Below are 24,052 nucleotides of genomic sequence, written 5' to 3' on the forward strand. Positions count from 1 at the left end.
CAGCCCACCAGGCTCTTCTGTCCGTGAGATTTTCCAGGCAAGGATACTGGAGTGGGTTGCCATTTCCTTCTCTTTGTGTATGACAGTCCTTATTTGTGGGATTCCCTGGTAGTTCAAAGGGTCAAGAGTCTGCCGGCAATGCGGGAGGCCCAGGTTCGAACCCTGGGTTGGGAAGATTCCCTGGAGAAGGAAATGGCAACCCACTCCAGTATTCTTGCCTGGAAAATCCCATGGATGGAGAAGTCTGGCAGGCTACATACAATCCATGTGGTCACAAAGAGTCGGACACAACTGAGTGACTTCACACATGTCCTTATCTGTGATGAAATTGTATATGCTCGCAGGAATTTCTTTTCATGTTAAATTATTTTCTCACACTTCATAATCAGAAAGAAAAAACAGCCTTTGATTCAGTGTAACAGACACTCCGTGACCGTCGGGTGAGCCGGTCCCCTCTCCCACTGTCTGGCCTCTTGGCTCTGTGTTTCCAGTGGCCGATGTGCCAGAGCACATGGATCACGTCTTTGTAGCCATTATTTCCCTGTCTCCGCCTTGGATCTCTGAAGCTGTCATTTTTTTTTTTCTTTGTCTACCCTGTGGAATGTTTTAAAGGAAAAAACACGTCTGCTTCAGCTGCAGACAGATTATTTTGGAGGCATACCGGCCCGTCCTTTACACAACCGTAAACCCGCACGTCTGCTGGGATGCACTGCGAGACCTTTCATTTCCCCAGAGCAGAAACCACACTGCCCACATTCCGATGGAGGGCCCCTGGGATCAGCTTTCCTTGTCCTGAGAAACCTGCATGCTGAGGCAAACCAGCCCTGAGAATTGCTTATGGTTGGGTTGTTTTAGCCGTTTCAAAACTTGAGTGTTTAAAAACCCAGGAGATTTGACAGTGCGTATCTGGACTCCAGTCCCCCAGCCAGGCCCCTGGGGAGGCAGGCCCTGTGTCCTGCATTCTGTATGCTTTCCTTCCTGTACCCTGTTCATTTTCCTTTTTTACATTCCCTTGCTGCTTTCTTCATAAGACATCTTTTTGAAAGGGTAAAAGCCTGAAATGAACTTTTCTGTATTTTTAGCTGTTTAGCCTTGTCTTATGTTTGACCAAGAAGACCTCAAACCAAAAAACCCCCAAACAGTTGGGCAGCCTGTTTGGATAACAGGCATTTTTTGCTTGAATGTTTATTCCCAAGACCCTCGCTGTCAGTAATGCCTAACGCGGCTCCTGAGTTAGGCATTACTGACACCTCGACTGACTGAGGGACATGGAGATTAAAGTTTCATTTTGGACCATTTTGTATGATTGGATTTTTACCCTATGCCTGTTATTACTTTTTCATTTGTTTGTTTACAGAGGTATACTTTATCAATTTGTTGTAGGTCATAGCATAGGAGGAAAGGTTTTTCTGTGAAACAAAGATTAAAGTTAGTATAGTTTCCACAAAGTCATAAAGTTGTAAACCATACTCGTCAGTTCATTCAGTTCCATGTAATTGACTCCTGTTGATCTGGATGAAGTAAACAGGTTTTTCAGTCGAGTTTTGTCATTTATTGGGCTTCCCAGGTGGTGCAGTGATAAAGAATCAGCCTGCCAAAAAAAAAAAAAAAAGAATCAGCCTGCCAATGCAGGAGACGAGAGTTTGATCCCTGGATCAGGAAGATCCCCTGGAGTAGGAAATGGCAACCCATTCCAGTACTCTTGCCTGGAAAATTCCAGGGACAGAGGAGCCTGGAGGGCTACAGTCCATGGTGTCGCAAAAAGTCAGACATGACTGAGCACAGCATAGCAAAATTTTTGTCATTTGTTACTTGGTTTAGTGGTCTTATCTAAAGGCTATCAGAAACTTACATTTGTTAAGAAAAGTTCTTTTTACGAGTCTTCTTGAAAATCTTCATTCTGTAAAAGCATCATTGTAAAATCACAGTTGCTGTTATTACTTTAAAATATAGTTTATATGTGTGTCCTATCACTTGCTGTATATTCAAAGATCCTCTTAACTTTGGAAGAACTAAATTTTAATTATAAGTAAAGATGACTGCTTATAGAGGGGATCCTTTTACTTTTCACTTTTTTTGCTAGGTTGCAGGATTTTTTTTAAGAATAGAGGCTTAAAAATAAACCTTCTGCATTAGAATTATGGCTTTCTGTCTGTACTCTGCCCTTTGTACTGGGAAAACCCAGCCCTAATTTCTGAGATAACTCAAACTTTCTGGGCTGACGTGAAGGGTGGTGCTGGGTCCTACCCAGGCTGACATCACATGCTATGTGGCCACGCTGGGACCTGATTATTTATGAATTACTTCCCTGACATGCTGGAATTAAGTGCACTGAAAATCAAACTCACAGAAACACTGAAAAACTGAACCGATGCTTCAGTGTTGAAACCCACAAATATGTCCTGGTTTGAAATTTTTTAGGGTGAGACATTTCTGGATCATGGTTTTCATGAACTATCAAGTTATGCTTGTTTCAAAACTCCCTTGCTTCAGCTGTGTGCATTTAATGGTCAGGATAATGCTGCTGAAACGGTTTCTGTCTTCCTTTCTAGCTTTGATAAATCCAGCACAGATTGAGAGGGGGCTGCCTCCTTGCCTGTGATTCAGCCTGCCTTTCACATCCTTAAATAGCCCAGTGGTTGTTCTTGGCTATCTGGTTTTTGGTTTGGGGTTTGCTGGTGAAAATAAGCGACAGAAACAGTCAAAAGTGCATGTTCACACCTCCTGGTGGTGTTGGAAATTTCCAAAACAAATCCCATTCTTGTGCCCAGGGACTGAACCCATGGATCAGGTGGTAATAGGCCCTCGGGGAGGATCCTGGGGTTGGCTGCAGTTTCACTCAGAATAAACAGGCTTTGGTGTTGATACTTTGGGGAAGGCAGCCCCATCCAGGAGAATGGGCAAGTGGTATTCTTTGAAGGTCGGGAGTCTCTGCATCCCCTGGGAGGGTGAGCAAAGAGACTGTGGGAAAGAGCTGGGAGGAGGCCCTGGTGGAGAAGTGAGGTCTCCGCTTGTAGCCTGTGTAGTCATTTGAGCCTCCGAGTTCAGCTCTCAGCAACTTCCCCTTTTCAGGTGCCTACCCTTGGTATTTACTAAGGCTAGCCACTCCTCATCACCAAGGCTACCATGTCAGCACATGACTATCAGGAGAGAAAGATACAAATAATCCTCTCAACATCTAAATGACAGATATGCAAATTGTTCTCCTAGAGGCCCTGGAGGTGTAATGGAAAGACACCAGGCTGGCAGGCGAGGCTGTCTGTAAAGCCTGTGCATCTCCCTTCCCCTCCAGCTGTGAACTGTAGTTTTGAAAATCCTAAATGCTTTCTTCTAAAGGTCCAAAACTGCAGCTCCCACCATGTTCTCAGGTCTTGGTTGTATTTTGCCAACCCAGTATAAGTCTGGCCTTTACGTACAGCCTTGTGACTTAGGGCTGAGGTCGGCGATAGGGGCTTTCCCCCTTCTTGTCTTTTGGCTTAGAACATTTAAATTGGAAGCTTAAGCCTCCCTCAAAAAGAATGTTAATTCCAGCCCTTTTTTTCCCTGTGTATCGTAAAAGATGGCCCAGCCAGGATGAGTTCAGAGAGAGTGCTAAGTTGGAATCTTGGTGTAGAGAAAGGAGCTTTGGGGAGATTGCAGAGCTGGTTCAAAGTCCTGGCTGTGCCTTTTAACAGTTGCAAGACTTTGTACAAGTTATCTAACTTGTGAGCCTCAACTTTCCTCATCTGTAAAGTGGGTATATCTGTAAAGTGGGTATACTGTTCACTTCATGCCATTCTCATGAGACTTAAAGGAGGACATTTCTCAGTGTGTTTCTGCTTCCCTCTGTGCCTTTAAGTGCTGAATGAGCTAAGACAGTGGGGGCAGCAATCCACCGGGTGAGTAAGACAAGCTGAAGGTGAAAGAGGAAATTGTGTTTATTTGGGCAAAACCATCATTTCCTTAAAGTCCATAGCCCTCAGCTCTTAAATAGGTCACCGAAAAGAGCCTCAGAGTGTGATTCTCAGCGTGTGAGTGTGACCCCGGGGTGGCTGTGGGGAGGCCCTGTATTTGGAGTTGTTTGTTCAGTGGAAATCGTGCCATTTACTGGGCTCATATTTTTGCAATTCACCCGATGGAACACACCAAGGAGAGGTTTCCTTCCTCTGCAGTTTGTCTTTCACGGGCTGATAGAATATCATTTGCCGTATCGTGAGGTTGCTTGCAAAGGACCAAGTGAAATGCTTGAATCATGCTTGAAACTGCTTTTTCTGATCATTAAGCTGGAGATGAGAGCCTCCTCTCAGGTTCTTGTTTTTTCCCATTGTGGTAAAATACACGTAACAGAAGTGACCATTTTAACCATGTTTCGTGCTCTGTGGCATTACTTACTTTCACATTGTTGTGTAACTTTCCCCGCCACCCAGGTCCAAAACTTTTTACCCCCCAGCTGACACTCTGTACCCGTGAAACACTAACTCCTCATTCGCTCCCACCTCCAGCGCCTGGCACCCACCGTTCTCTTTCCTGTCTCTGATTTTGACTCGTCGAGGGGCCTTAAGCTACCCTCGTGGCTCAGACAGCAAAGAATCTGCTTGCAGTGCAGCAGGCCCGGCTTCGATCCCTGGGTCGGGAAGATCCCCTGGAGAAGGGAATGGCCACCCACTCCAGTATTCTTGCCTGGAGAATCCCATGGACACAGGAGCCTGACAGAGTGTAGTCAACGGGATCGCAAAGAGTCGGGCACAACTGAGCGAGGAACACTTTGACCCAGGGAAAGCCTCACATCCCTGGCATCATGCAGTATTTGTCACTTTGTTTCTGGCTTATTTCACCCTTTTTTTAAAAAAATAGATATTTTTCACTCTGTTTTGCAGTTTCCATTACTCCCTGGCAGGGACTGTTCTACAAACTCTTGCTTTTCTCTGAGAAACTCTTGTAAATTCGCACTTTATCTTTGTAACTGTTTTACCCCTTTGAAGGAAGAAACCTGTCAGAGCCAGTCATAGGAAATGATTTGATGGAATGTGTATATTATTCTTGAAAATAACTCTCTACTCAGTCAGGATTTTAGGTGACTATACACTAAGTACCGCTGGAGAGGGAAATGGCAACCCTTTTCAGTATTCTTGCCTGGAGAATTCCATGGACAAAGGAGCCTGGCGGGCTACAGTCTGTGGGGTTGCAAAGAGTCGGACATGACTGAGTGACTGTCACTCATACACTAAGTACAGAATCAGATCCTGTAGTGCCTAGTGGATGTCTTCCTGGAAATAAAACTACGAGTTCTGCCCTCCCTTCCCCTCCCCTCTCCCCCCATTCCCCAAAGAAGGGAGCATAGCATGTGTTTCTATATGAGGCTGGCAGTAGCAGAGAGGAGACACCACGTAAAGGACTGTGAGCGTTGTTTTAGGCTCTTGGATTCAAAGGTAACCTCTCAGCCTTTCTCCTCCTAGGTGGTACACCTTGAAATCCAAACCGGGGAAGAAGGATAAAGAGCGAGGAGAAATTGAGGTTGACATCCAGTTTATGAGAAACAACATGACTGCGAGCATGTTTGACCTTTCCATGAAAGACAAGTCTCGGAACCCGTTTGGGAAACTGAAGGACAAGATCAAGGGCAAGAATAAGGAGAGCGCGTCTGATACGGTGTCAGCCATCGTCCCCCACGTGACGCCCTTGGCTGACAGTGATGACGAGTCTCCTTCCAAAGACAAGAAGAAGTCAAAGATCAAGACCTTGTTTTCCAAGTCCAACCTGCAGAGAACGCCGCTTTCCCAGTCCATGTCCGTCCTGCCGACCTCAAAGTCAGACAAAGTGATGCTTCGTCCTGGAGACTTTGAGTCCCGGTGGGAGGACGATGACGAGGACAAGTCCTCCTCTGCCTCGGATGGTGAGTCTCCTCCTCCTCCTTCTCACTTGGCTTCTCCCCCTCCTTTGCTTTGGGAGAGAAGAAACGAACAAATCTTGTGGCAGGGGATGGTGTAGATGGTGGTGGTTACAGTAGTGATGATGATGGTGGTGGGGATGGTGTAGATGGTGGTGGTTACAGTAATGGTGATGGGGATGGTGTTGGGGGATGGTGTAGATGGTGGTGGTTACAGTAGTGATGATGATGGTGGTGGGGATGGTGTAGATGGTGGTGGTTACAGTAATGGTGATGGGGATGGTGTTGGGGGATGGTGTAGATGGTGGTGGTTACAGTAGTGGTGATGATAATGGTGGGGACTGTGCTTTTACTGATGGTGCTGGAGATGCTGGTGCTGGTGCCAATGGTCATAGTGATGATGATGGTGGGTACTTAAGAGTACTAACTAAGGTTAGGAAGCCTTCTCTAAGTCCTCTAGTTTCTGGTGCTGCTGCTGCTAAGTCGCTTCAGTTGTGTCCGACTCTGTGCGACCCCGTAGACGGCAGCCCACCAGGCTCCGCCGTCCCTGGGACTCTCCAGGCAAGAACACTGGAGTGGGTTGCCATTTCCTTTTCCAATGCATGAAAGTGAAAAGTCAAAGTGAAGTCACTCAGTTGTGTCTGACTCTTAGCGACCCCATGGACTGCAGCCCACGAGGTTCCTCCATCCATGGGATTCTCCAGGCAAGAGTACTGGAATGGGGTGCCATTGCCTTCTCCCCTCTAGTTTCTAGGAATGTGTAAATTCCTTTCTCATAATGTCTGGCTCTATAACTGTTGAGCATTCATACAAGCTTTTGGGGCTGGCATGCAATATTTTTGTTTTGCTTTTTTGTTTTTAGATAAAACCATAGAACCTTACAATAATTCTGATAGTTCATCAATTCACCAGGTATTATATTGAGCTTCCATGAAATACATTCCTAATGAAAGCTGAGGAATCCAATTCCGTTAACTCTGAATTAACTAGGTATTTTAAAATTCAGTGACCAGTTCCCTACTACTGGCCAGATTCTGCAACCCAGCCAAGAGCGCTGCCCTTCTCCCTGGCTCTTGTAGAGTTTCTTGACCTCAGCACCACTGACAGTTGGGGTGGATAGCTCTTTGTTACTGGAGCCTTCCTGTATTTTGCGGCATCTCTAGCAGCATCCTGGCCTCCGCCTGCTGGATGCCAGTAGCACACCCCACTCAGCTGTGACAACCAAAAAAAGGACTCAGGTGCTGCTTTCCCTTAATTTCTAACCCCCTTGGTTCTTGGGTCTTCTCCCCGCAGTCTTGTCTCACAAGAGGACAGCAAGCGCGGATCCTAAGCAGCTGAACCAGGTCAGCTTCAGTCTCCCCAAGAAGGAAGGCCTCTCCTTCCTGGGCGGCCTCCGGTCTAAGAACGATGTCCTCTCCCGCTCGAATGTCTGTATCAATGGGAACCACGTCTACGTGGAGCCGCCTGAGGCCAAGACCGAGACCAAGGACAGCTCCCCGTCCCCATCCCCATCCCCTCAAGACCTCAGGAAGAAGCGGTGGTTCTCATCTATGGAAAACCTGGCCTCTCGGCCTTGGAGGGAGCCTGGGGAAGTAGGCGCGGTGCCTTCCGAGTCTTCCACAAAGGACGCCCTCAAGTCTATGTCCCTGCCGTCCTACCAGCCACAGGTCAGCAGGGACCTTGGGGAGAATGTGGCCCCAGCAACCTTGGAGGCTGCAAAGGAAACCAAAGAGAGCAAGAAACAGGAGAACAAGAAGCCGGCTCTGCTCTTCCTGGTGCCGGGAAGGAAGGACACGGCCAAGGGCAGCGAGGGCGAAAGCCCTCCTACTGCCGCCTCTGGGAAGGAGAGGGAGGGAGTGCCCGCTGCGCTCAGGGCCGGGGAGCACCAGCCGGGGCCTGCCGATGACCTTGTGAAGAGATTGGACAAAGAGGCTGTGCCTGTTGCCTCTGGACTAGGCCAAGCGCCGAACCCCTTTGAAGACGAGCAGCTCCCAGAACCAGAAGCTGACCCAGAGCCCAAGGCTGCACCTGTCCCACCTGTTTTCTCGCCCAGGGCTCCCCAGACCAGAGCTGTGAAACCCCGGTGAGTCTCAGCCCTCCCTGTGGGGACCCTGGCAGCCAGGCCTACTGTAGAGCAGGCCTTGCTTGTTGGTCTGTGGTGGTCCCTGTAGCAGGCGGGGGTTTACTAGTCTAAGTTGCTCTTAGCCAGCCCCTGTGTGTCCCAGCCCGGGGCCTCTGCCAGCAGGCGTGGTCTGTCCCTTGTCTGGCCTATCCCCCGTAAGTATCTTTGCCCCAGATATCTTGGCCACAAGTGTTTCCCTTCAAATATTTTTTGCTTCTGGCAAAAGTACGCAGGACTGGTCTGTCCATCTCAGTGAGATAAGCAGAGCTCAGTGGAGCACCCAGGTTTTTGTAGCAGATTCTGAGTGTCAGGGTCTGCGAAAAACAACAGATTTGCGTGGTGGTGGTGTGTGCCAAACTGGGGATCAGTCCACTCTTCCTGCGTATTTCATTGGAGGCAGATGTATTCTCTCCTCCTTGCACTTTGGTGTGGGTTTGCTGACACAAGAGCCCCTTGGTCCCCTGTCGAGTGTGCCTGGGTGGTCCTCTGTGTGTTCGCTCTGCACCTTGTTGCAAGAGCCTCGGGGGTTCTGCTTTTCGGCATGACTCATATTCACTGTCATGATATTCCTACTGGCTGGGGTGGGAGAGACTTTTTTTTGAGATTCTGCCTATTTTGATTTCACAGACACAGACACCCACAGACAGAGACACAGACACAGACACACACAGAGTTCCCCTTCAAAATCTGCCTCTTGCCCTGTGGTGCGCCTCGAATGGGTTTGAGTTTTTTCAGATGGTTTTTTTTATCACCAGAAGAGACTGCAGGCTGTTGCTTTCCCAGGACCTTTCTGTTTCTATTGCAACAGATCTTTCTGTAGCAGATGTGCTTGGTGATAAAAGCTTGCCTTTTATGGGTTAAGTATTGGCATTCCTTCTTTAACTTCTGAAGGTACTGCCCCAATATATATTAAAAAAACAAATTGGTGTTCCTTCTTTAACTTCTGAAGGTACTGCCCCCAATATATATTTAAAAATATATATATTGGTGTTCCTTCTTTAACTTCTGAAGGTACTGCCCCCAGTATATATTAAAAAAATAAAAAAAAGTTATTGTCTTTGGAAAGACTATAGTTTTACACATCTCTTGCCTCTCATGTTGCATCTGCAACTGACCTGCAGGTTTTATTTTGTCCTTTTTGCAGGCCAGAAGTGTCTCCAGAGGCTCAGCCCGCACCCAGGCCCCCTCCTTCCACTAACTCTCGCCTCTTTCTTTCCACTCTCGCTTCCGGCTCTGGGCAGATACCTGTCTCTTCTAAACCGGGGCTTGACTCAGAGACACCGTCCTCTGAGTCCCCTTCGGGCTCCTCCTCTGTCTCCTCTCCCATAGCGGCCCCCATCTCCACATCCACCCCAATTAAGAACTGGCCCTCTGCAGACCCGGGCCAAGCTGGCTCCGAAGAACCGCCTTCGCTCCTGGAACTAGAGCTGGAAAAGGAGACTCGGACCCGAGTTCCAAATATTGATCCCCACGCTGCGGGCTCACTTTCCAAGCAGACACCCTTTCCGGTGACTGGAGAGAGGGAAGACTATTCACCAGGGAAGACCAGTACTAACGACCTGGCACAGTCTCTGCGTACACAGCCTGAAGAGGGACAAGAAGGAGGGCTTCTGGGCTCTCCCTGGCAAGAACAACAAGATGATATCGCTTCATCGGACGAGGCCCGGGAAGTAGTATCTGCTCTTGCGCCCGGGAGAGGCAGGAGGGGCAGCCCCGCTGGAAAGCCCCCAAGCAGGGAGGACCCAGACTCTGCGAAGGACGCAGGTGGCGGTGGCAGGCTGAGTCCTGCAGTTAAAGAAACGGCGCCCCTCCTCCACACGGGGGAGTCGGCCCCCACACCCGACTCCTCGACAACACAGGAACATGAAGAGATGGGTCTGGATGCCCGTGACAGCGGAAAGGATACCAAGAAGCAGGCGTTGTTTTCCAAGCAGCTCTCTGCGGAAGAGGCCGGGGAGGAGGCCCCCAGGCTGGTCCATGGGGACAGAGGGGCCCCACAGGAGCCAACAGCACCAGGGGCAACTCCCAGAAACGCGATGGACACGGGAGACTCCCAGGAGGGGGCGGCCGCGACTGGACCCTCGGCCCTGGCGACTCGTGCTCCCCGCCCCTCCTCCAAGGGGAGCTTCTCAGGGGTTCCCCAGTGGGCGACCGGCTCAGGGAGGGCTGGTCCCCTCTTCAGGAGTCAGGGAGACGACACCCGGATAGCACGGAACCAGAGCAAAGCCAGTGACCATGAAGGTCTGCTGTCCGACCCCCTGGGGGGCCTCCAGGCCCCCTGCGAGGCCAAGTCCCCAGGCGTGGCCCATCTGGACCTGACCCTGCCCTCCATCCCCGAGGTCGAGTCGGAGGACGAGAGAGGCGATCAGCCTGAAGACGGTGGAGGGGCGGCCCTGGTGGCAGGCCAGGGAGAAGGGGCTCCATCCTCCAGCAGGGGACCCGTCCAGCCTGAAGGGGAGAGGGCGCCCAGTGAGGAGGCTGGTGGGTCAGCAGCAGGAAGCCTGCATGACCCCACGCCGGGAGCACCCAGAGCGCCCGTCCCGGCTTCTGCAGAACAGACCCCAGGCCCCAGCGGCGATGGTGGGAAGGCAGGACCAGCCGGAGATGGGAGCCTGCCTCGGCCTCCGGCCGCTGCCCTGGGGTCCCCTGTGTCCAGCTCCCCCACCCTTCCCCCGCTTCCTGCCACACGCTCCTTTCCCCTCTCTGCACACTCTGACACCCCCCACACCAATACAGCAGAATCTCAAAAAAAAGCAACAGCCGAGGGCTCCGCGGGTAACGTGGAAAATCCCGGCAAGAGGAAGCCGCTTCTTCAGGCCCGGGTCTCCCCCTCAGAGACACAGCCGAGCGCTGGAAGCAGGCCGGCCAAGCACAGGTGAGAGCCGGTGTGGAGCGGGGGGACCGTCCTCGGGAGTGTACACCAGCCCCCCAGCCCCGACTCCCCACCCCTGCTTCTGTCTCCGGCGTGAGGGCTTGCTCATGCATAGCTGTCCTGGCGGTGTATGTCCCCCACCCCGCCCCGGTGTTGACAGCAGGGCGTCTTTGGGAAGGCCGTCCTCTGGGCTGGAGAGGCTGCTGACCCGCCAGCCTCCTCACTGGGCGCCCTCTCCCCCTCAGGCTGGACGGCCCCCCGCTGGAGGATGGAGCCCCTCCTCCCTCCCCTTCTTGCTTGGAGCAAGAAAGTCGCAGCAGCGGCCATCCTCAGAGGCAGAGTGGGGATTGTCCTGCCCTGTCTGATATGGAGCTCTCCTTGCAGAGAAGCATCAGGAGCCGAGTTTTCTTTCCCGGTCTCAGAGACCAGCTGAGACTTGAGTGGGAAAAGCCAGTCCGGCGGACAGCTTACTCTATAAAAACCCCGCCCGGTGGGAAGCTGGCTTGTCTTTGGGAGCTTTGCAGGGCTCCAGGGCGGAGGTGTGAGCACGCATGTCTCCAGGCTCCCCTGCTGCCTGCCTCGCTGGTTGCCACCCCCTGAGAGAGGTGGTCCCTCCGTGTTGTGGTTCCCGCAGGTCTAAGGGTCCTCTCCCCCTTCTCTTCCAGACTTCATCCCGTGAAGCCGATGAACACCACAGCCCCCAGGGTCTCTAACTCCACCTCGGGAACTGCCGCGATCGTGAGTGAGAACTTGATCAACGAAGCCGGGATGAAGGTATGTCTTCTCGGGGAGCGGCCAGGTTAGTCTGAGTCTCCATGGCAGACAGCTCCTGGGGGCAGCGGGGAACCCTGGGATGACTCAACCACACATCTCTACTTTGGCCGATCTTTGGAAACCCCTACACCTCCCATGGCATACTCAACTTTTCCCCTCGTAGTTATTTGGCTGTTGTTGGATGTGTGTGTGTGTGTGTGTGTGTGTGTGTCAAGCAACATGATTGGCAACCAGTACTTCTTTTTAATGAGAAATGTCACCCACCCCCAACCCCCACCCCCACCCTGGGTCATGCCAAATAGACATTCTCCTTTTCCCTATGCATCCTTTCGTATCTTTTGGCAAGAAGGCAAAATTCTTGTAGTTGTAACTGTGGCACAGATAGCCTTTTTTTGTCACTTTATTCTGAAGTGATTTCAAACTTGAAAAAAGTTGCAAGCGTAGCACAAAGAACTCCTGTACGCTTTTCACCCCAGTCCACCAGCTTGTTGGCATTTCACCAGATTTGCTTATCACGCTCACCCTCTCCTTCTCCATCCTCTTTGTATGTACATACATTTTCCCCCCCCTGAATTATTTGAGAGTAACTTGCCCACGTCATGCTCCTTTTACCCCTAAATACTTAAGTGTGTAATTCTTAAGAATAAGGACATTTATCAAAATGAAGAAATTTAACAGGCATATCACACTGTTTTCTCATCTGTCATCTGTATTTCAATGTCACCAGTTTGTCCCAGTGGTGGCCTTTCTTCTTTGTTTCCCAGTCCGGGGTCACCAAGAGACCCTGATGTCTTGTCTCAAGGATCTCCTTTATTTTGGAACGGTTCCTCGGCTTTTTTTTGTCTTTGGAGACGTTGACCTTTTTCAAGAGTTTAGAACAGTTCTTTGGTAGAATTTTCCCATTTGGGTTTGCCTGACGTCTACTCGTAGTTTGATGGAGGCTGGGTCTTTTTGGCTAGTATTAACTATAGGAAAAACACGCCCTTCCCAGTGCATCATGTAAAGGGCCCACGGCACCCTGTCCTCTTAGTGGGGTGTTAACTTGGTGACTTAGCTTAGGTGGTGTCCACTGGGTTATTCAGTGCAGAGTAGCTATTTTTTCCCCTTCACAGTTAGTAGGAAATGTGTGAGGAATTCATTTCAGGCCATGCAACCTCCTGCTCTTTATCAACCTCCCATTCATAGGCCTCAATGTCGACTGATGAATGTAAGGTAGTAGCAGAAGAATGGGTCTCCAGCCCCATCGCCTGCGTGGAAACCCTCTGAAATCCTCTTGTTCGCTTAGTTTTTAATCATACACACTTCTGCACGTTGCTACTTAATTATTTTTTGAAATGGTTATACTAGTCTAGACTTACCCACTCCCCAGTTGGGTAATTGACTATTTAGCTTATTCTCTGTTTTTCTGTATGAATAACACTGTAGTCCGTAGTTTCTTGCATAGGACTTTTCCCTTCTTGTAGTTGACTTCCTTAAGCTGAATTTCCAGGAAGACTATTGCTTGATGAAAGGATCTCTGCTCTGTAAAAAAGCTTGAGTGGCTACCACTGAAAAAAGCAGCTCCTCCCCCCAAAACCAAAGCCACCCCCCACCTCCCACCCCCATGAGTTCTGCTGGGGAGTGTCTCCATCCTGCCCTTTCCGGTTCCAGAACCAGAGGGATTGAGTCCTGCCTTGCTACCAACCTTTTCGTCTTTCACTCATTGTCACACGGACAGAGAAGAATGATCTATTGAGTGACAGGGGACTGTTAATGAGAGGAGATGTGTTGTGTTTCTGACCCTGCAGACTACAGTTGGGAGACATAAACTTCATTTCTGTTTTACTGCAGGTGTCTAGAAGTTTCACTCAATCATAGATTGTACAGTCCCACGGATTCCAGGATGTCAAATAGTTTTTGTGGGTTTTTTTTGTGTTTTTTTTTTTTTTCTGTTTTTGGGGGCAATTCGGGAGCGCACCACTTAGCATACAGGATCTAAGTTCCCTGAGCAGGGATCGAACCTGTGCCCCTTGCAGTGGAAGCGTGGACTCTAAAACACTGGCACCAGGGAAGTCCCAGTTTTTGTGTTTTTTAAAAACAAAACTTTTGCTCACATGTCCTTCACTCCTGCAGGTATTTTTAAGTGCGGGGTGATGGGCTGATGCCTCTGGCTCTGTTGCACCTTCCACTCTAGGAACTGGGCTGAAGATCGTCCACTGAAAGCCAGAGATCTGAGTTCGGGTCAAGAGACAGAGTGGTAATAAGGAACTGTTACTGAAAACCACTTGGCATCTTCTAGCCATCTTGCCTTCTCCTCCCTGTAGTCCGTGCTAACAGGGCGCCAGCCTGAAAATGATCAGCTGTAGCCAGAATTGTGTACCTATGGTCTTTTAGCCCCAGCCTAAAGATGGACTGGCTGTAACTTCACCAGCCCAGCTCGGCTGGCTTCTCTGGTTGTGTTAGAAGCAGCAGCACTTGTCTTCCTGGCATGGATGATATTTACCAGGAAATTGGGCAAAAGAACAGCACGAAAGGGACAATAACAAAAACCAGGGTCATTTCGCAGCTCCCCACCCCTCTTCCTTTAACAGTGGAATGCATCTTGGCTCCAAAGAGAAACAAACACCTAGCTTTCAGGAAGTCAGCTAGACCCTTGGTCCCCCGCTCTGTTTACTCATCCAAGCTCACTTAATCAGGGGCTTATCTCCAGGCCCCGACTGACAGTAACTTGCCTTAAAACCAAGGCAACCGTTACTTATGTTGCTCATGATCTGTAAGCCCCGCTGCTGCCCCTCTGCCAGGCTGTAACAGAGCTGTTGGTCCTGGACCAGACCTGGTAACTCCTCTGAATAAATATGGAAGTGTTCCTGGAGACTGCCATTGGCCGGCCATAGAATAGGCGCTTTGTACTAAGGCATAAACAGTACTTATGAAAATAACTACTCTTTGGAATGTTGCAAAGTGAGAGAGAGGTTAGGGAAAGAAACTGCATAGCTAAAGTTATGGAAACCTAGCTGAATCATTACTTTAATGGCTTTTTTCTTTTCTTTTTTGGTTATTGTGTTAAGGCCACCATCTTTTATAGATGATTAATAACTAGGAATGTATTATTTATTCAGGTGGCTTCCACACTTCCATTTAAAAATAACACAGCCAACTAGAGCCAAAAAGTCTTCTGTCAAATTATATGGGAAAAGTGGGAGACCAATGTGAATATACGTCATTATTGGTAAAACGATGAGGGGAAAAGTCCAATGTGAAAGTCCTGGAAGGAAATATGTGACAATGGGCACTATCGTTTCCTGAGTTAATGGGTATTTTCTTTGCACCTCTTCCTCTCCGTGGCCCTTGCTCACTTTCTGTGACTGCTGGATTGCTTTTTAATTTTTTTAGTCATCACATAAATAGGAATTTCTGATGATTTCAAAGTCCTGCATCATTTCTTCTTCAGATTACAGAATCCAAATGGAAGAGCTGTTTGACAGTTTGTAGGAGGTCCCGCTAGTCTTCCCTGGTGGCTTAGATGGAAAAGAGTCTGCCTGCAGTGCAGGAGACCTGGGTTTGATCCTTGGGTCAGGAAGATCCCTTGGAGAAGGGAATGGCAACCCACTCCAATATTCTTGCCTGGAAAATCCCATGGACAGAAGAGCCTGGTGGGCTATAGGCCATGGGGTCACAAAGAGCTGGACACGACTAAGCGACTAACACTCAGGAGGTACCTTAAGTGTGCGTGCCATTTCAATTCTGTGTCTTGGTCTTAAGGAAATGTTTATGGATATGACCAAAGATTTATGTTAATGCCTTTGAATATGTTCTTATATAATTGTGAAAACTGAAACCAACTTAAATGACCAGCAACAGAGAGATGGTTAAAATACAACTAAGTTTAAAACATCCATTTAAAAAGCAATTTTTCTAAAATTTAATGATGGGAAAATGCTCACAAAAAACCCAATTTTCAAAAGCCATAAAAATTGATTCTGTGTGAGGCTAAAGTTATCACAAAGAACACCTGTTACCAATAAGAGACCCAAGTATTAGGTGTTGGAGTTATGGGTAATAATTTTTTCCCTTCTTCTAGATTTGAGATTTTCTATGATAAATAAATTGTTTTTCACTGTTCAAAACACGATTCTGTTATAGCAGGCAAAATTAATTTTTTTTAATTTATTTAATTTTTAATTGAAAGATAATTGCCTTACAGAACTTTGTTTTTTTTCCTGTCAAACATGATCAGAAAATTAATGCTAACTCATCTCCAGAGTCTGGGCCAGTGGTTACTACTCCATCTTTGAAGCTTGCCCCCATCACCCAGAAGCCAGGGTCTCTGGTTTGTTCAGCTCCTGGAGCACATCCTGTCCGCCTGGACCCTGACGCCCTGCACCTCAGGTGAAGCCCCAGGTGTGTCAGACCCTGTTGGGGCCTGGTGCCTCCTCTCGACGAGTACTCTCCCTCCAGATGTCAGCTTCTGCTTCTATCCCCCAGATGCTCCTGCGAACGTCTTCTGTAATCAGTATTTTTATTTTTTTTTAAAGAGGAAGTTACTTATTTATTTTCAGCTGCCCTGGGTCTTCGTTGCTGCCCGAGGGCTCTCTCTAGTTGCGGCGAGGAGGGGCTGCTCTTCCTCGTGGCTTCTCACTGCAGCGGCTTCTCTAGTGGGAGCACAGGCTCTGGGGCGTGTGGGCTCCAGTAGTCGTGCCTGGCGGGACCTAGGCCACAGGCTCAGCAGCTGTGGTGTGCAGGTTCAGTTGCTCCATGGCACATGGGATCTTCCCCGACCAGGGGTGGGACCTGTGTCTCTGCATTGCCTTCCTATCCACTGCGCCACCAGGGAAGTCCTATAATCAATATTGTTGAACAGAAAAAATCCTTCTGTGACAGAGGTATAATCTAAAACTCCTTGAGGATATATTCTTGGCTATTGTTTTTACAAAGACTACTTGTTTTCTTGGTAGGATATGTAAACAGACATGCCACTTTGAAAAAAAAAAAAGTGATAAAATAAACATAAAATTTACCCCCTCCACTGTTTTTAAGTGTCCATTTTCAGCAGTGTTAAGGACATTCCTATTGTTGCACAACCAATCTCCAGAGTTCTTTCTCAGACATGCAACTGTTTTGAAAGGGTTGTTGTGGAAGTCACAAATAGGATGTGGAGGTCCAGAGGGGGGGACCCTGTGAGTCTGCCTTCAACAAGCTAAAAAAAAAAAAAAAAAAGATTAAAAGAGAGAAACCGTTTTTGACAAGTAGTCCAGTATCTCAGGGGCTTCCCTAGTGGTAAAGAACCCACTTGCAATGCAGAAGACATGGGTTCGATCCCTGGGTCAGAAAGATCCCCTGGAGGAGGAAATGGCAACCCACTCCAGTATTCTTGCTTGGGAAGTTCCATGGACAGAAGAGCCTGGCGGGCTACAGTCCATGGGGTCGCAAAAGAATAGGACTCGACTTAGCAACCAAACAACCACCACCATCTCACCTGTTTCCAGGCCTCCTGTGTGAAGTTAGGCCTGCTGCATGTGTGGAAGTGTGAGGAGTTTCTAAGTAGCCATCATTGTGCTGTTCCTTGTAGCCAGGACAAGAGGGACACAATTTCTCTGGAACTCTGGCTGGTGTGCAGGCAGTTTGCATCCCTGGACCGAACAGGGGCTTCTCTCATGTTGTGTCAAGGTTCACCTGCTCCTGACGTGACTGCTTCTTGGAGCAGGTAGTTCTAGGCCTTCCTCAGTGAAACTATTTGACCCTCACGGTGGCGAAACCATGATTCCCTCAGAGCTCTGCAGGCAAAACTGTCTTGAGGTTGCCCCACAACCTCATCTCTTTCAACTTTCGAACCTGAGTCATAGACTTCAGGAAAAGTTATTTTGGGTTTTTTTTTTTTTTTTTAATTTCCCCCATCTCTCTGGAGACTTGGTACAACATGTTAGTTTGCATAACGCTTATCTTGTGTCTCCTCATGGTTGGGGCCTGAGCAGTTTGCAGTCAAACTCCAGGCCTCCCAGGTGATGATCGAAATCCCTGGGGCTCCTGCTCTTGTCAGGAGAGGGGCGGCCGCTCCAGCTGCGGCCACTGGACCCCAAGAGGACACCACCAATGGCTGTTTGCTGGCCCTTGGCTTTGACTCTGCATAGGTTTTGAGAGTGAGATGACTTAGACTGGGGTCTCCCAGGCTGTCCTCCTAATCGCCAGGCCTCCTGAGCATAGTGGAGGCAGTAGCAGACCGTCTGGGATAAACATCCACGTATTGTACTGGGAGGAGAGTGTTGCCTACTGCGTCATCTGCCGCTAGCATTTCTTCATGGGTCCCCCCAGCCTGGGGCTCAGATCCGCTTGGATACCTGGTTGTGCCAGTTCTGATGTTCACAGACCTCTAGTCGTGATGTCTCTAAATCCCAGGCCTAGAGGCTAGTCCAAGGGTCTGCAGGCTGTGAGTCAAGTATGATTTTCACACTTTCAATCTGTCGTTCCCCACTGGTCCAGTGATTAGGACTCTGCACTTTCACTGCTGAGGGCCCCGGGTTCAATCCCTGGGTGGGGAAATAAGATCCCACCAACCTCAGTTCAGTTCAGTTCAGTCGCTCAGTTGTGTCCAACTCTTTGCGACCTCATGGACTACAGCATGCCAGGCATCCCTGTCCATCACCAACTCCTGGAGTTTACCCAAACTCATGCCCATTGAGTCAGTGATGCCATCCAACCATCTCATCCTCTATCGTCCCCTTCTGCCTTCAGTCTTTCCCAGCATCATGGTCTTTTCTAATGAGTCAGTTCTTCCCAGCAGGTGGCCAAAGTATTGGAACTTCAGCTTCAGCATCAGTCCTTCCAATGAATATTCAGGACTGATTTCCTTTAGGATGGACTGGTTGGATCTCCTTGCAATCCAAGGGACTCTCAAGAGTCTTCTCCAACACCACAGTTCAAAGGCATCAATTCTTTGGTGCTTAGCTTTCTTTATAGTCCAACTTTCACATCCATACATGACTACTGGAAAAACCATAGCTTTGACTAGACAGACTTTGTTGGCAAAGTAATATCTCTGCTTTTCAATATGCTATCTAGGTTGGTCATAACTTTTCTTCCCAGGAGCAAGCGTCTTTTAATTTCATGGCTGCAGTCACCATCTGCAGTGATTTGGGAGCCCAAGAAAATAAAATCTGTCACTGTTTTCATTGTTTCCCCATCTATTTGCCATGAAGTGATGGGACTAGATGCCATGATCTTAGTTTTCTGAATGTTGAGTTTTAAGCCAGCTTTTTCACTCTCCTCTTTCACTTTCATCAGGAGGCTCTTTAGTTCTTCTTCACTTTCTGCCATAAGAGTGGTGTCATCTGCATATCTGAGGTTATTGATATTTCTCCCGGCAATCTTGATTCCAGCTTGTGCTTCATCCAGTCCAGCATTTCTCATGATGTACTCTGCATATAAGTGAAATATAAGTTAAATATACCAACCTCGTGGTAGGGCCAAAAGGAAAAAAAAAAAAGAAAGAAAAGGTAATGAAACAAAAAAAAACAAACCAAAAGACGAACATGCAGCAAAGGCCATCTGTGGCCTGGGCAGCCTGAGATACTAACTCTCTGGCCGTTTACAGAAAGCTTCGTTGGCACAGGTTTTCACTGAAATTGCAAAGGAATTCCCAGGAGACTCAGATCACAGACTCAATCACTAAAAGCTACCTCTTCTGTATTTCTTTTATTTACTTATAACTAGTTATTTGTTCATAAATATTTACTTGGCTATGCCAGGTGTTAGCTGAGCCACACAGGGTCTTAGTTGTGCCATGTGGACTCTTAGTTGTAGCACGTGGGATCTAGTTCCCTGGCTGGGGACCGAACCTGGGTCCCCTGCATTGGGAACGTGGAGTCTTAGCTACTGGACCACCAAGGGAGTCCCGGTATTTCTCTGAGATGTTTGACCTCTTGGCTGACTTTGTCAATTTTCTTGTCGTCTCCCCTTCCCGCCCCCCCCCCCCACCAAAGAAATACAAGCCCTCGGACCCCGCATTTGCCTACGTGCAGCTGACCCACGACGAGCTCATTCAGCTGGTCCTCAAACAGAAGGAAACGATCAGCAAGAAGGAATGTCAGGTGCGCCAACTGGAAGACTACATCGACAACCTGCTGGTCAGGGTCATGGAGGAGACCCCGAACATCCTCCGGGTTCCCTCTCAGGTCGGCAAAAAAGCAGGAAAGATGTGATCTGCCGGCCTCCAGCATCGAGACTCTGCCGTGAGTCTGTCTCCACCAGCTCCTGAGGCCGAGGACTCGCTGTGCCCGACAGCTGGGCACAGATTGCCATCTTCCTCCTAGGTTATCTGGCAGGAGTCCCTCCCACCCACGGAAGCCAGGTCAATGACTACAACGGATCTTTTCACTGTCCATTCCCAGGGTTTCATTTTTAAATGCCACTGTGCCTTTAACCACGTTGTAAATATTTTATGGTCCGACCGGAGACATGGTCATAAGATCTGATCCTGGCCCAGAGGTTCAGATGGCGCTGGGGGGTATTAATTAATGTATTTTAAACATTGGGATTTTCTTTCTTTGAATTTGAGATTTTTAAAGTACATCTCCCCCCGGTCTTTAAAGCTTCAGGTGAGATGACAAGGACCAGGCGATTGGGGCTGTGTTGCACATACCTTCTTGGCATTTGAGTAGCTCAGGCATGGCGTTTTGGCTGCAGACGCTAAATTTTTGATACCGTGTAAACCTACTTGACTCCTCGGACTTGGTATTTTGTTTTGACTGGAGCAGAGGAGTGCAGAGTGTGCCTTTGAGATTTATAACAAGCTGCTTTTTCCAGACATCAGCCTCTACACCACAGTAGCCTTTAAAATTTGCTCTTTATCAATGGAAAGGGACTGTCTATGGAGGGAAGCAGACCAGGGGACTTAGAGTCACTTTGCACTCAAGGGAATTGGTCAAAACCCCTCCTCTGGTGATCACAGAGCCCCTGTGACAGGAGTGGCCGAGGCAGTGCCTTGATTAGCCATCGAGTGCCCCAGGCGCTTGCTAAAATGGTTCTACCAGGTGTGGAGAGATGGCAGGGGGTCCGTTGGCCCTCTCCCCCCATGTCTTCGCTTGGCTCCCTGGTTTCCTTGGCAGCTCTTCGTGGCCTCTTCCCTCCTTAGTATAACATTGTGAAGAGCAAGATGATATCTATTTTTAGATGGCTGTGTTTTTAAAACTAGATTGACACACTTTTTTTTTTTTTTTTTTTTTTTAAACTAGGACCCCTTAACTAATAGCACCAGTTCAGATTCTTCAGGGCTTCTCTGGTGGTTCAGCGGTAGAGAATCCTGCTGCCAATGCAGGAGATGGGGGTTCTATCCCTGGGTTGGGAAGATCCCCTGGAGACTCTTCAGGTAATTTCATTGTTAGTAACCCGATATTAGAATGTTTTCTATATTACTCATTTTTTGTTGTTGTTCCAGTTGAGACAGAATCTCATCAAATCCCGACATCTCTCCTCGGGAGAGAATGTCATAGGCCAAGGGTGTGGGTAGGGCTTGAGGAGAGAGCAGTTATTAAATGGAACTCTCTGTGTTCATTCTTGTATTGAAGTTAAGAGGCAAGATGATTGGCAGTGGGATTCCTTCTCAGGATCACATCTGCTGCCACATTAGTTAATATCAGCACTTTAATCTGAAGGATGATACTGTAACTTGATTGAACTAATTCACTTTTAATTATCGATAGCTGTTTTATTTAATACCTTCCTACATACTGGGGACCACTGTAAACCTCTCAGACGACTTGTATTTTTGTAGCGCTACGAGATTTATTTACATCCCTATAAAGAGAACTGGATGTTTGCTTGAACTCTGGAGATATACGTGTATATATTTGTTATGCAGTGTTTTGTACTTGATGTCAGTGTACTTGGACTGTGATAACCCTCGTACACTGGGTGGCAGGGGCCCTGAGTGGTTTCTCCCAGGAAGAGCTCACGTGCAGACCCGAGTTCTTCCCGAAAGCTTTTTGTCGTGGGAGATCTGCTGCTAGGACCTCGGGGATGGGACCCGGTCCGTGTTTAAGAGCAAATTCCTCTGCTCTGAGATGCCACTCGAGAACTCTGGAGAATGAAGGACAATCAACTTCAAGAGTGCCTGGTTTCTACCAACTGCTGGAAAAAAATTCCACAGGTGGCATTCCTGCACCTCTCAAGGATGCTGGTTAACACCTGTCCTTGAGGACTCTGCTGTGAGGGAGAACTCGGTTGGGAAAGCTGGAGCAACAGCTCTGAGCTGTTCACAGGGGCAGGTGGACTGGAGGGCTGGAGCTCCTGCAGCCAGTGTTGGTCTGAGGGCTTACACCCACGTATCTGCACCAGGAGAGTCTGGTTTAGCCTCTGGCCGCTGAGTTCATGCTCACTGAACTGATGAGTCCTGGGAGGCCCTGCTTGGCTGCCCACCTCCCACCCCCAGAAGACCAGTCAGTACTTCAGGGAAGCATCCAGTGAAATACCAAACACCTTGTGATGAACTTCACTGGAGGTCAGCATCTAGGAAAAAAATAGTCAATCCTTTGCCCAGTTGTTTCATATCATCTCTGTCGCTGGACTTTGACATATGTCCTGCCCACCGTTTTTATTTCCTGTGGGTTAGCCTCCCCAGGTAGTGGGAGGGAAGAGCAAGAAAGTCTGCCCTTCGCCACATGAATAGCCATTGACCCGGAGTGGAGGGTGTGTGGGCAGTGAGTGGCACACGTGTGTGGTTTCCAGCTCTGCTGACAGTGGGGGCTCAGAAGGGCACAGAGTGGGGAGGGTCCACGACCCTTAGCCACCTGCCAGACTGAAGGCCAGAGGCAACTTGTTGTAAAATTAGGCGCGATCTTCACTCCCCATGCCCCTTCTCTTTTAGACCCATTCACCGATGAATGGTCCCTCAAGGCTGAAGGATCTGTTGCCCTCAGCGGGGCGGAGAGCTTACCCCTCCAGTTTCTACACCAATCTCAAACCTGTGGTTTTCTCAGTATCTATCGTGTGAGCTACTGACGTGACCTCTTCCTCCCTCTGATTGAAAGCTCACCCAGCATTTCTGGATTATAGAATTCTTATTTCCTGCCTTGTTACTTTGGGAATTTTGAATTTCTTTGCTTTTGTTTTTGAGAAGTAACCTAAAAACTTCCTACAACACTAAATAAAATGGTACTGGTACTACCTTTCAAAGTTTTGTGTTTGTGGTTTTGTATGGGTATGATAAGAATTTCTGGCTTCCTGCAGAATCTCTCTTAGGGGGTGACCAGTGTTTCTCAGCCCATGAGGGTCTCTTGCCTGGGTTCCTGCTGCTGCCACTCTATCTGGTGCCCAGGGGCCCCAGTGCCCTTTCTCCTGTGGGGGTTGGGATATCTCTGATGACCTCCCTATGACACAACCCATATTTTGGGCATTTACCAGCTGAACATTGAATTTCCTGTCCCTAGTGATACAGGCTAACACCTTTTCCTTAAGCTGAGCAGAGGAACAAGCCACGTTCTTGATTCACCTCCACCCTGCACCAGCCTGCACCACCCCCCACCACACACACACACCTCTTCACCCCCATCCCACTGATTTCCCAAAGAGTGAAATCCTGACTTTCGGAGCTTCGTTTGAACTCACCCTGCGTTCAGGACTGCCCAGATCTAGGAGCCAGGTCTCTGGTTCCACAAGTGTAGCTCATTCATTTCTGAGTAGAGGGGACTGTGGCTGTAAAAGACTCCTCCTGAGCTCATTCTACTAATCTCCAACTCTTCCCCGAAGAAGTGAGAGGTCTGCCTGCCTCAACCCAGGGTCCCAAGCTCTCCGAGTGGAGGGGATGCTCTTAGGGATGAAAGTCACATTGTAGAGGGACAGACGCAGGTGGACCCGCGTTGCTTCCAGGTCGGGTGGGGGAAGCTTCCTGAGGGCCTCCCCGGTTTGGGTGGAGGGGTCTGTTACCCAACCGGATGTAGATGGTGGAACCACCGTGTAAAATGATACAAAGCTGGTTTCTCTTAAAACATACAACCTTCCAGGTTTGGTCCAAAGAATCAAAAATCTCTCTGGAAAGGGTCTCCAAGGAAGGAATGTTTGTACAAATGACCCCCAACTCTCCCCTGAGATTCATCTCCCTTGCTTTTTTGGGGGGGCACCCTACCTACCTCCCCATGGAGAACATCACAGGGTACCGTTCCCACTCTGACCACAGCCAAAGCATCAGCACCATGCACATTCCCAGCCCTCAGACCCTGCCTCTAAGCCGATCGGGGGTGCCATCTTTTGGACTCTGCAGTCTCCCCATCCTGAGAAGGTGGGAACAATCTCTTTGAATTTCAAAGCTCTGAGCTGAGCTCTGTGGGGCCAGCGGTTCCCAAAGCCACAAAACCTTCCAAGGGAAGATGTCCTCATGTGGCCTTGTGATGTTTGACTATCTTACACACACCTGTATCCTGAGCCCTAGAAACAGTCACCCTGGTGACAC

At 48.8% G+C, this 24,052-nt stretch overlaps 1 protein-coding gene across 2 annotated transcripts in view; it reads left to right on the top strand.

Moving 5' to 3' along the window:
* RAB11FIP1 (RAB11 family interacting protein 1) overlaps window positions 1-22,779 on the top strand; it is a 35,397-nt gene extending 12,618 nt beyond the window's left edge. The window contains exons 2-6 of one of the 2 annotated variants that reach the window (XM_018042002.1): window positions 5,436-5,872; window positions 7,160-7,949; window positions 9,133-10,863; window positions 11,526-11,634; window positions 19,590-22,779. In XM_018042002.1, the coding sequence (XP_017897491.1) occupies window positions 5,436-5,872; window positions 7,160-7,949; window positions 9,133-10,863; window positions 11,526-11,634; window positions 19,590-19,808 (3,286 nt within the window). In that variant the 3' untranslated portion in view covers window positions 19,809-22,779. The remainder of the gene's footprint in view (window positions 1-5,435; window positions 5,873-7,159; window positions 7,950-9,132; window positions 10,864-11,525; window positions 11,635-19,589) is intronic. The other variant, XM_018042003.1, reaches the window with a different exon arrangement.

Source organism: Capra hircus, chromosome 27 (assembly GCF_001704415.2).
Source record: "Capra hircus breed San Clemente chromosome 27, ASM170441v1, whole genome shotgun sequence".
Taxonomy (NCBI): domain Eukaryota; kingdom Metazoa; phylum Chordata; class Mammalia; order Artiodactyla; family Bovidae; genus Capra; species Capra hircus.